The sequence below is a fragment of the Ursus americanus genome, chromosome 20, assembly GCF_024610735.1.
Source record: "Ursus americanus isolate L20-20 chromosome 20, mUrsAme1.1.p, whole genome shotgun sequence".
Lineage (NCBI taxonomy): Eukaryota > Metazoa > Chordata > Mammalia > Carnivora > Ursidae > Ursus > Ursus americanus.
Window position 1 is genome coordinate 7,472,319 of NC_142146.1, and position 12,309 is coordinate 7,484,627.

At 44.9% G+C, this 12,309-nt stretch overlaps 1 protein-coding gene across 2 annotated transcripts in view; it reads left to right on the plus strand.

Annotated features, from left to right (window-relative positions):
* MLH1 (mutL homolog 1) overlaps positions 1-12,309 on the plus strand; it is a 43,002-nt gene that overhangs the window by 25,884 nt on the left and 4,809 nt on the right. For both annotated transcript variants that reach the window (XM_045798250.2, XM_045798251.2), the window contains exons 13-15: positions 524-672; positions 7,810-7,918; positions 9,822-9,885. In XM_045798250.2, the coding sequence (XP_045654206.2) occupies positions 524-672; positions 7,810-7,918; positions 9,822-9,885 (322 nt within the window). The remainder of the gene's footprint in view (positions 1-523; positions 673-7,809; positions 7,919-9,821; positions 9,886-12,309) is intronic.

The window sequence follows — 12,309 nt, forward strand, 5'->3', positions numbered from 1 at the left end:
CTCACGAGTCACCTCTTGCCAGAGGCCCTCTCACTCCTCCATCATCCTGTTGCCTTGTTTACTTTTCTTCTTAGCATTTTCTGCTGCTTCAAAGGATCTTTTTTCTGTGGCTTTCTGACTCTCCAGCTAGAAAGTAAGCGCCGTGAGAGCCAGCACCTTGTCTGTCTGGTGCGCGGCCGTGTGGAGCTGGCGCTGTAACAGTGTCTGATGGAGGACTGAACGGGTGACACTTGGCGAGGTGGGCGCACACGCTCAGGGCCCTGCAGCTGCACCGGGCGAGTGACTCCAGAGGCCTGCTGTGCGCAGGGGCTGGCTGCTGGGGGCTCGGGTCCTCTGATTCACGGGGTGCCAGAGAACAGACCAATCTTGCTAATCTGCCGCCTGCACAAGGACCCCGCCCCAGATGTGCAGAGCCAGCACGAGAAGCTGCTCCCTTTTCCAAAATGCAATACACAAAATTTGGGTGATTTAAAAAAGCTTTCAAGGATAGTCATGATCTGCCGGCTTCTTATCTTCATTGCAGAAAGAGGCCTCGGGAAAGCTCTGATGTGGAAATGGTGGAAGATGATTCCCGAAAGGAAATGACAGCAGCGTGTACCCCTCGGCGGAGGATCATCAACCTCACCAGTGTGCTGAGCCTCCAGGAAGAAATTAACGAGCGGGGACATGAGAGTACGTAAGTGCCGATGTCTGTCGGGGCCTCCAAGGGCCAGAGCTGCTAACGTCAAGTTTTAGGAAATGCAGAAAGTGTTGACAGTAGGGCGGCCACTGCGGTGTGCTGAGCACGCCTCCCTTTCCTCACCCGCAGCAGCAGCAGCTGAAAGACAGTTTTCAGCTGGGAGGGAATGGAAAAAGTAATCTCTGGTTTTAATTATAATTGATCGATATTCTCGCTGAATCCTAGCAGCCAGAGTAAAGGAGTCATTTACATAATTTTCAGTTTGTTTCTTAGTTTAAAGCGGTGTGATGACCCACAAGATTCTAATCTGTGGCCTGAGCGGGGCGTGCTCTTGCTAGAGCAGGCTTTGGAGGGCCCCCAGTGGCTCTCCTGGCACTACCAATTCCGCTGTGTGACCTTAGACTCGTGACTTATCCTTGCTCTGCCTCGGTTTTTCCTCATCTTTAAAACGGGATTGATTTTACCCTTGAAGATGATTGTGCTGATTAGAGAGAAAATAAGTAAAACACTTGTTACAGAGTAAGAAGTCAGTAGATATTTTTATACCCGGAAGACAAAGCCATGAATCAACATCACCTTCCTCAGATACAGCTTTTCAGAATACTTGAGGATAGAGCTCCGTTTTGGTCCCGGTTACTTCAAAACCAGCTGATGTGGGTTTAGGAATTAAAGGGGGCTAGTCATGTCCCAGGCACAAACTGCGCAGGGATTGAGGACCAGAACACCAGCTTGGCCCAAAGAGCCACCCTCACCTGCTGAGTCAGACGGTCATGCTCCAAGCGGAGACAGCACGGCTCCGGGCTCCAGACAGCAGCTCTGCACTTGAGTCTCAGCGGTTTAGTCATGGCCTTTCCATGTTTCATCGGTAACACATTTCCTGATTAAAATAGTTACGTTTCAACCCGCATCTTAAAATATGACAACGTGGTTAAAGTCCTCAGTGGCCGGGGAGCAGAGCAGGTTAGCACTTTTCACACTAATCCTCCACCTTCTTCTTCTTCTTCTTCTTCTTTTTTTAAAGATTTTATTTATTTGAGAGAGAGAGCACAAGCTGGGGGGGAGGCATTGGGAGAGGGAGAAGCAGACTCCCCACTGAGCAGGGAGCCCAATGCGGGGCTCCACAGGGGCTCGATCCCAGGACCCAGAGACCCATGACCTGAGCCAAAGACAGATGCTTAACTGACTGAGCCAGCCAGCTGCCCCAGTCCTCCACTTTCTAACGCACTGTTGTGACTCTGTGGCCCCCTACATTTTTCTCTATCCCAGTCACCCCTTGTTTGAACGAATTCAGGAAGGCCTCAGTTTGCCTTTCCTGTTCATTCTCTCTTTTCTCAGCTCTCTGGGCTTTGTCCACATGTGGGCAAAGCCATAGGTGTCTCTACACGTGGGAAGAGTAAAAGCTTCCTGTGACTGAGGTCTGACCAGCTGTAGAAGTAGCTGCCAGTTGGCCTCCGATTTTTGTTTGCACGAAGATTTGCTCCAGTCGCTCTTTACTTCCGCTTATTGGCTTTCAAGCTGGAAGCTTTTAAAACCGTTTGAAACGTTATAAGAGAGGTGGGCTGTTCCTTGATTTATTTAGCAGGCTTGTTCACAGTAGTTTCAATTGACAGCCTCCCTCAGATTTGGAGTTTACGGAGTTTTCCTTGAGGGCTTGTATCCCTTATGTAAATTGGCTATTTAAAGTTAGAGTTTTGAGAAATTTCTGACTAGTTGCACACTATTTTCAGTGCAGTGTCAAGCTAACCTGAGTCAAGTTGGATCAGGTTTGGAGTCCATTGCTGAGGCTCAGATGATGAATCTCAATGTTCCCAAACTGTGTATTTGTACATGTTATCTCATTTAAATCTAGAATCAACTTGTGAGGGAGGCAGGCAGCTGCTGTTACCTGTTTTGAAGGTGAGGACATGAAATGGAAGATGGAGAGGACAGGAGTGGACAGATGAGTTAGAACATCCCAGCAGTCAGAAACAGGCCCAGGGACACACGTCACCGAGGGCGGATGGTGACTGACACGGTCTGCACACGAGGTGGCTGGCCCAGGACTCAGAGGCTAAACAAACCAGCTGCTCTAGGGGGCAGGTGCCCCTTGTGATTTGATCCCCGCCACCGAGGCTGGTTTTTCAGACGCGCCGGTGTAGGGTCTCACAGAAGGTGTGGTGGCTTTCGTGCGGGAGTGGAGTGAGCCGGACGGGCTCTGCGGAAGCTCCTGCCAGCTACACCATTCCCTCACCTAGCAGAAATGGGTTCACCTTTTTAGGGCATTATTTTCCTGCTCCACAGCATGATAGCACTGCTTCAGCCCTTACCGGGCCCTTGCGATGAACACCTGAGATCCCTCGTGCGTGCCTCGTCAGCTCAGGCCTCTGTCCACGGGATGGGGCCTTGGGTCCTGCCCACTAGCGCGTACTTTAGCCCCGTGGCCCCAGGTCGGGGAAGCTGCTTGTCTTCGAGGTGAATGCTGTCCAGGGATTTCCCTGGAGCTCAGATTTGGTGAGGTAGGCCACTTCCCTTAACAGACCAGCAGCCCGGCTGCTCCCCCGCAGGGACTGGCCGTGCCCCAGCCCAGGAGAGAAGTAAGGGATGCTCTCCTTGTACCCACGTTCCTCGTTGTGCTCATTTGTGTGGTTTTATTCAATCGGTGTGTTGTCTGTGCAGGGATCGTGTCTGTCACACTCAGTGCATCACCCTCGGTGTCCACAGGGGGCCTGGCAGGTGGACTCCGTAGGTATTTGCTGAAGCAGTGTGTACATGATTGAGAGCAGTTGCCCGGGAGGTGAACCTTTCTTCTACAGGATGTCGAAGTTGAACACTCAACCAGGCACCTCTCTCGAGTGTGCTGGATCTCCCCAGCCCTGGTGGGCAAATGCGGGACATTTTTGGCCCGGTATCCAGTCAGTTCCGAGGAATTAGGCTCATCTCAGATTAATAATGACTGAATGTACTTGCAAGTCTCATAATTTTGATCTATTAATGAATGAGGACAAGGAATATTGTAATTTTTTTGCTATCATTTGAATGTGAACGTGTTTAACATTTTACCCACTATTTTATTTTTTTTCCCTTGGTCTTTGGGCAACGGTCCTGGGTGTCAGTGTTCATACTTTTATATGGCTTGTCCTCAGGTGATCATTTTGGTACATGAAATCAGGTTGGCGAACACCTGTCAAGTATGCTATCTGCACAGAATGCCCGGGGCTGGGTGCTGAGGCAGAGGGAGAGGTGAATGAGCCCTGCCGTACAGGATTCCGCGGTGGTTTGGGCAGTGGTTAGTAAGTAGCTGGCTTCCGCAGCAGGTAAAATGAAAGCTACTCTGTAATGGAGGTAGAAGGCCACACCAGTGGCGCTCAGGGTGAGAGCTGCCGGGATGGCTTTTGGCTCATCTGGGGCGGCGGCCAGAGGCCGTGCCCGCGGGGGCTCCCGCCAGGCGGTCTGGTAGGGCGCTGAGCTTCTGCTCCGCACACGGCCATGAAGAACCAGAGCACCCGGCGCGCTTCCTTCGCTTTGGCTTTACTTGCTCCTTCTCAGAAAAACAGGCCGAGCGAGACCCGGGACCTCCATTGGGAGCCCAGCTGTGTGGTTGGGCTTTGAAGCACAGAAGGATCTTGTCCCATTTTGCTGCTGGCGAAACGGCAGGGAGATGCCCACAGACTTGTGATGCTGGGGAGGTATTTAGAGGAGGGATGAAAGAGAGGTTCTTGAGGTCCTGATACATTGTGAAGAGCTCCAAGTGGCGGGAAGAAAAGTCCCGCCTGGATGAAAGAGTGACTCTGGAAGGCCCGCACCAAGCCAGCAGCCGCCTCCCTTCCCCACCCAGGCTGGCAGGGCTGCACCTCGGTAGCTAGGATGCGTCAGAGGGCTCTATGAAAAATCTGTATGGAAAAATCTCTGACCCTTTTTTTAGTGGATTACACTGCTTTCTCTTTCCTCCAGTGCCTCATTATTCAAGATTATTCGATGTTCTCCAGCTTTTAAAATAATCATTTTCCGCCTACACAGTACATCCTGTAGAGACATTGAGTTTCCAGTGGGAACAGAGGGGAACACTTCATTCTAAAAATGAAGAAAATAAGCCTCTTTCTATTGGGGCTTGGGGAGACGGAGAGCATTACAGAACTTATGTAACAATATGAGAATTCACTTGTGGTGCCTAAGCTAAAAAAGAGAAGTATAGTGAAAACATGGTCTACAGGCTTACTGCTGTCCCCAGACCCTTCCCCACCCCCCTTTATGGTGGTGGTATTTTTACTTACACACACACAGATGTATTGGTAAATAAAAAATCAAATTTATAAAATACATACCTAAGATCTATACAAGAAAACACGTGAACACCTGGTTAAGAGATAGAGCATTGTGGGTTCATCACCTCTGAATCTCTTAGGTTCTTCTTCCCTAAACTAACCCCTTCCCTTCTCCCTTAGAGGTAACCGCTTTCTTAAATTTTATGATTGTTATTTCTTTTTAATATAGTTTTACCAGCCGTATTTATAGCCCTAAAAAATTTGTTCAGTTTGCAAGTTTTAAATTTTACATAGATGGAATCATACTGTAAGGGTTTTCTTGGGGGGGGTGTATAGTGTGTGTGTGCATAAAACATACATACACATGCATTCTGTTCTAGGATTCATCCATCTGACTACATATAGCTCTGGTTTGCTTTTTCTGTGTAATAGATTCCAGTTGGTGACTGTAACTGCACGTTTGTTCATTCGTTCTGCTGAAGGACATTTGGATTCAGATGGCCTCATCCCTGCCTGCTCATACCCCCTCCCGCTCTGGCCATGAGAGATTCAAGAGCTTGGCACACTGGTGGGGAAGCTCTGCTGTGGGTGTATACTCAGCAGAGCTACTGCTGGGTCAGAAGATGATGAATTGTTTTTCAAAGGGGTCAGATAAACGTACCCATTGGCCCCACCAACAGGGCACGGAAGTTGCATTTGTTCCACTTCCTCTCCTACATTTGGTCTTGTCAGACTTTTTACCACTTTGGTGTTTGTGGAATGGTAGCTAATGGTGGTTTAATTTGCATCTCCCTGATTACTATAAATTGAAGGATATTTCCCCTTCCGTTAAGTGCCTGTTCTAGTTTTTTGCCCATTTTTCTGTTGGGTTTGTGGTCTTTTCAGACTGGTTTGAGGAGTTCTTCAAATATTCCAGATAATGATCAGTTACATGAAAACATCTTCCCCCAGTTTAGGATTTATCCATTTTCTTCTTCTTTTTTTAAACAAATACTTGTTTCATGAATAGAAATTCTTAGATTTAACATAGGCAGGTTTTGTGAATTGTTCTTTACAGATTGGCTTTTTAAATCTAATGTAGGAAATGTTTCCTAACTCTGGGTTTAATTAACATATTCTTATATTGTCTCCTAAAATGCTTATACGTAAATCCCTAGTCCTCCTGGAATTCGTCTTTGGTGTATGGTGTTCGATTCATGGTTTTCATGTGGATATCAAATTGTTCTATAATACATTGTCATTGTCACTTTGTTTGGATTTAGTGAATATTATTTGCTCATAATTCTTTCCCTTAGATCGTTCATGGTCTACCTGAAGCCTGTCCATTAGGTGGGGTCTTGGGTGGCCAACTGAGTTTTGTTTTGTCCAGTTTATGCTCATTTTGAAAGTGTTTTTTGCTGGGTTTAAAATTCCAGATTGACTTTTTCTTAATGCACCAGAGGTGGTGTTCTATCATTTTTTGGTAAAATGATATCATTTTCCACTCTTACTGCTGAAAATCCAGCTAACCGTCTTATATTTTATTACTTTGTAGGGAATCTCTCTTTTGTCTCTGAGTGCTTTTAAGATCTCTTTTCTTTAGTGTACGCAGTATCTCTGTATGCCAAGTGTGGGTTTTGTTGGGCTTCCTAGAACTGAGGTTTGGTGTCTTCTGTCACTTCTGGGATAGTTGCAGATATTTTTTGTCTTCAAACTGTAAATATCATCTCCCCCTGCCCTCTCTCCCTTCTGGAACTCGAGTTATATATTTATTATCTTCCATGTTGCATAAGCAGTTCTGTAGTTTTCCTCTTTGTCTCTCTGCGCTGCATTCTGGATAATTTTTCAGATCTACCTATCAGTTATTATCTTGGCAACTTTGTCTCATCTGTTGTGAAGTCGGTCTTGATTTTTAAGTTCAGTCATATATTTTTCATTTTTAGAAATTCGGTTTCTTTTGTAGATCTTGGTCATTTCTGATAGTCTCTTGCTACTTATTCATTGTTTAATCCCTCTTAAGCCTCCTGAACATACTTATTTTCTCTTCTTTGCTGGTATTTCCAGTCTCTGAACCTTTGCAGAGGTCGTGTGGTTTCTTCTGGATTCTGGTTCTTGCTACATTCTTTGTGTGTTTTGTAATTTTTTGACTGCTAGCTTCTGGTATTTTATCTGTGGGGGATAATTTGAAGCCTGGACTGAAACTGAATTTCTCCGCAGAGAATTTGCATTTGATTCTATCAGGGACCTGGAGGAACAGTCAGCCCTGGAATCAATGTTAAACTAAAATCTCCATACAAGGTTTTAGGCAACGCACTTAGCGTGAATCCTGGCTGCAGAAGCTTGTGAGGACCGGCTCGTGGTTACAGATTCTCGGGGCTGTGATTTTTTTCTTTACCCCCAACACCCAGGCTTGAGGTCCGTGGGCAGTTCTGCTCCCTGCCCTGGGACTCGGGACACGGCAGGATTTCTTCTCTTTTGCCTGAGGGTGCGGCCCCTGGCATCTCAGCTTCACATGCTGGGGAAGTGTTCTCCTATTAGACTCCCCGTTTCAAACCATCCCTACATTTTTGTTCTTCTTTCCCCGCACCTGAGAGCCTGCACAGACTAGCGTTTGTGATTCCTGAGTTCCTCTGGTGCCTTTGGGTGAAGCTGGCTTCAGAGTTCGCAGTACTTCTCTGGCTTCCTTCTTTGCCTTAGGGTGTGATCGTTGGGCAAAGTTTTCCTTTACCTTTGGGCAATGTTTTTGTTGCATTTTGAAAGATTAGTTATCATTTATTCCTCATTTGTGTGTGTTTTCAGCAAGAGGTACATTGCAGGCATCGTGCTCGTTTGTTGTCTCTAGCTCTGGTGCTTTGGGCTGCAAAGCGGTGTTGGTGGGATGCCGTTCCTGACCGGCTCTTTCTTTTCCAGCGCTCCGAGAGATGCTGCATAACCACTCCTTTGTGGGCTGCGTGAATCCGCAGTGGGCCTTGGCACAGCATCAGACCAAGTTATACCTTCTCAACACCACCAAACTGAGGTAAACGAGTAAGTGCATGACAAAAGCAGGGCCACTACAAGAATGGTCTGGAGGCGCAGGCACAAAAAGCCAGGGACAGCGAGCGGTCTGAGCTGTTGGGGAAGGTCCCAGGCTTTGGAGACAGACGGATGGTTTCCAGTCCAGGCCCAACCATTTACCATTTTTGTCACCCTGGACAAGGTACTTCCCTAAACTGTGTCTCAGACTTCTCATCTGCACATTTGGAAATTACTACTTCACTTGCAGGGTTTTGTGAGGATAAGAAATGACATGAGAAGCCTCATGTTTGGCAGGTTCTTGGTCCTCAGTAAATGTTGACCACTGTGGTTGAACCAGGTGTTGAGGGCTTAGTGCCAGTAGAGAATTCTAGCATCTGCTGTGTGCAGCGGGGTAATGTGGGATGCAAGAGAAAGAAGACCCAATGCCCCCTTTCCTCTTTAGGGAATGTCGCCAAGGCTTACTCTCGCCACCGCATGAGCCAGCGGGGTTGACAAGCCGTGCCATTTGCCTAGTACATAGCTATTGATTGTTCCCAGAGACCTTGGTCGATGAGCTCCTAGTGAGTCTAGAACCTGTATCAAATCTGTTCTCAATTAGGTGGCACAGATGGGGAGGGTGCTGCCACCCGGCATCTACTAGACATCACCTGGCCACTGTGGGGCCCTTTCCCACCAAGCCCTGCTGACGCCTTGCAGTGCTTCGTGAGCCCGTGAGCAAGGCAGCCGCCATACGTTGCTTGGGGGTGGCGCACAAGATAAGAACTAATTTCCTCCCTCACCTAGAAACTTCCCCAGCCCAGAGCTGACTGCTGCCACACACATGTCTTTGGATATTCAGAACTCACCCCTTCTAGGCTGTCTTGGTGCAGCTCTGTTCAGGATCCCTTGTCTTTTCTTTGAGAAACCTTTGGCTTGCGCAGTGGGCTGTCTCTTATGAATGTGTTGGGAATTCTACTGCCCTTGTTCTTTCTTTCCCATCTCATATAAGTACATTTCCAAGACTCCAAATCACACTGTGTTCAGGTTCTTTCATTTTACAAACAGAAAGCCAGGCCAGCGCTAGAATTTCAGCTATTAATAAATGTGAATGGTTTCCCAGTGAGAAGCTAAAAGAAACAGATTGAGAATCAGGTTCAGAGTGCAGAATCTGGATTCAACTCCTTCCTTTTCCATCTTATTAGCTCTGACCTGGGACAAGTTAGGTACTCGCTGGGTGCCTCAGTTTCCCCCTGTAACGCAGGCATAGCAGATACGTTGTCTACTTTGATTGATAATGAGAAGGCTTTAAACAGACCTATATGGTTCAGATTGCTTAAGAACTATAAAGTGCCATTAATTTCAGCACCGTGCTGTGTAAGGAGGCCAGCGTGTTGTACCCCCACAGCTGCTTTCGGAGCGTTGCCAGCCAGTGCATCATCCTACACCAAACAGCCAGCTGGTCTAGTTCTGCCTTGTGTGCACTTGTGATTATTTAGCAAGTCTCCTGCTCTCCTTATATACTCCATACCATTTTTAATGGTGAGTTGTAAAAAAAAAAAAAAGTGATTTATAGGATTCTTTGTAAGTGGGGGAAAAAGTAAGCCAACAAAAATTTCTTACATTTCACCTACAGGGCGTTCAGCAGCCTTTTACAGCACCAGGGGTTGGGGACAGAGTCTGGGTGACTTAGAGACTTAGCCTTAGTGCTCTAAGCCGCGTGGGGCAGCTGGACAGCCGAAGCCCTGACTGGAGCACGCAACGGGTCCCAGCTCCTTAGAGGAGGAGGAGGTCTTGTAGACTGTCAGGAAGTCTCCACGGCATGTCCCATCCATGTTGCAGGGGTTATTTCTTCTGTTTGTCCTGACTGCTTGGCTTTCAAGCACGGATTCAGCATTTCCTTAAAGTCACTTCATTTTTATTTTCAGTGAAGAACTATTCTACCAGATACTCATTTATGATTTTGCCAATTTTGGTGTTCTGAGACTCTCGGTAAGTTTACTTCCTGCTTCTCACTTCTGAAACTTCCAGCACCTGGTCATTTCTGAAAGTAATAGCTTTACCCTAATTATCTGCTTGGCGGTATATTAAGTTTTTCTAAATATGCCTAGGATCGTGTTTGTATTGTATGATTTGTATATGGAAGTATCTTTAGTTATAACACAGTTTTATACAAAGCAGAATAGTCACTTGGTAGCCAGCTTAAACAAAAGTTTATTATTGTATTGGTTAGTACATATCTACTTAAGAAAACCTGTAGAGAGATAAAAATAGAAATAAACATCCTCTAAGGCCTATGACCCAAACACAACCAACCCCAACTGACAGTCTTAGGTCATTTCTTCCAAGACCTTTTCATTGCTTAATTTTAATTTAGAATTAAAATCAGGCTACTTATCTATGTAGTTTCATATCATCTTTGTACAGCCGACATAACTACAAAAAAGCCTACTAGGATTTTTATTGGGGTTGTCTTGAATCTGCAGAGCAATTTGGAGAGGAAATCTTTTGTTAGATTTATCCCTTCTTATCCCACATTTTTTGACGCTATTATAAATGGCATTTTAAAAATTTTCCAGTTGTGTGTTGCTAGTATATAGAAACACAGGTGTTTACGTACATTGATCTTGTCCCTTGCAACCTTGCCAAGCTCATTTAGTAGTGCTAGTGGTTTTCTTACAGATTTCTATCAGTTTCTACATGGATGATCATAGCCTCTGTGAATAAAGGCAGTTTTATTTTTCCTGTCCAACCTGGATGGCTTTCTTTTTCTTGCCTGACTGCTAGACCCTTAGTACAATGTTGAATAGAAGTGGTGAGAATGGAAATCCTTGTTGCTGATCTTACGGGGAAGCACATTCAGTCTTTCCAAAGTAAGTATGCTTTTCTGCTGTAGGTAGAGATGAGATGTCCTTTATGAGGTTGAGGAAGTTCCCTTCTGTTCCTTGTTTGCTTAGAGTTGGTTTTATTCAGGAATGGATATTGAGTTTTTTCAAATGACTTTTCTGTATCTGTTAAGATAATTGCGTGGTATTCTTTTTAAATTTCTTAATATGATGAATTACATTGATTTTCATGTTAAAAACCAATCTTGCGTTCCTGGGATGAACTGTACTCTTTTTATATATTATTGAAATTGATTTGCCAGAATTTTGTTTACAATTGCTGCATATATGTTCATGAATGATACTGGTTTTTCTTTTTCTTGTAGTCTTTGGTTTGGTATCAGCATTAATGCTGGCTTCATAGAATGAGTTGGGAGCTCTTCCCTCCTTTTTCATCATCTGGAAGAGTTTGTATAGAATTGGGGTGATTCCTTAAATTTCTGGTAGAATTCACCAGTGAGTGAAGCCATCTGGGTCTGGAGATTTCCTCATGGGAACATTTTTAGCTACAAATTCAGTTTCTTTCACAGGTAACTATTCGGGTTGTCTTTTTCTTCTTGACAGAGTTTTGGTTTTGGTTTCTTTCAAGGAATTTTTCCATTGAAGTTTTTGAATTTATTGGCATGAAGTTGTTCATAGTATTTTTCATAATTCTTTTAATGTTTAGATCCTCTCTCATTCCCAATATTGGCGATGTGTGGCCTCTCTTTTTAACCTAATCAGCCTGGCTAGAAGTTTGTCTATTTTTATTGATCTCAAAGAACTGACTTTTGGTTTCATTGATTTTTCTCTGTTGTTTTTCTGTTTTCTATCCCATTGATATTTACTCTGATCTTTATTACTTCCTTTCTACTTATTTTGGGTTTAATTTGCTCTTCTGTTTCAGATTTCTTAAGGTGGAAGCTGAGGTCACTGATAGGACATCATTCTTTTCTAATGTATTGCTAATACATTTCCTGAGTGCTGCTTTCACAGCTTCCCACAAATTTTGATAAGTTGTTTTCATTTTCATCCAGTTCAAAATACTTTATTTCCTTTTTGATTTCTTCTTTGACCCACAGGTTATTGAGAAGTATGTTGTTTCCAGTTACTTGGAGCTTTTCCCGATACCTGTTACTGAATTAGAAATCACTAAGAGTATGGTCTGTGCTGCTCAGTGGCCCACACACACTTGAAACGACTGTGTAGCCTGGTCTGCTTGAGTGGAGTGGCAAGTATAGCAAGTTGACAGTGAGGCTCAGATCTTCCATATCCTGATTTTCTAGTTTATTTTTTTTAAAGAGTGGTATTGAAACTTCTGTAATTGCGAATCTGTCTTTTTCTCTTTGCCAGTTCCATTCGTTTGATCCTTCATAGATTTTAAAGCTCTGGTACTGAGTCCATAAACATTTAAATTGTCGAATCCTTTCACTGACTCCTCTATTATGAAAAAATAGAAACAGTGTTCTGTGGGTTTGTAACATGTGTAAAAGTAAAATGTATGACCATAGTAAAGTCGGAAGGGGAGAAATGGAAGAAAATTTAGGCATCT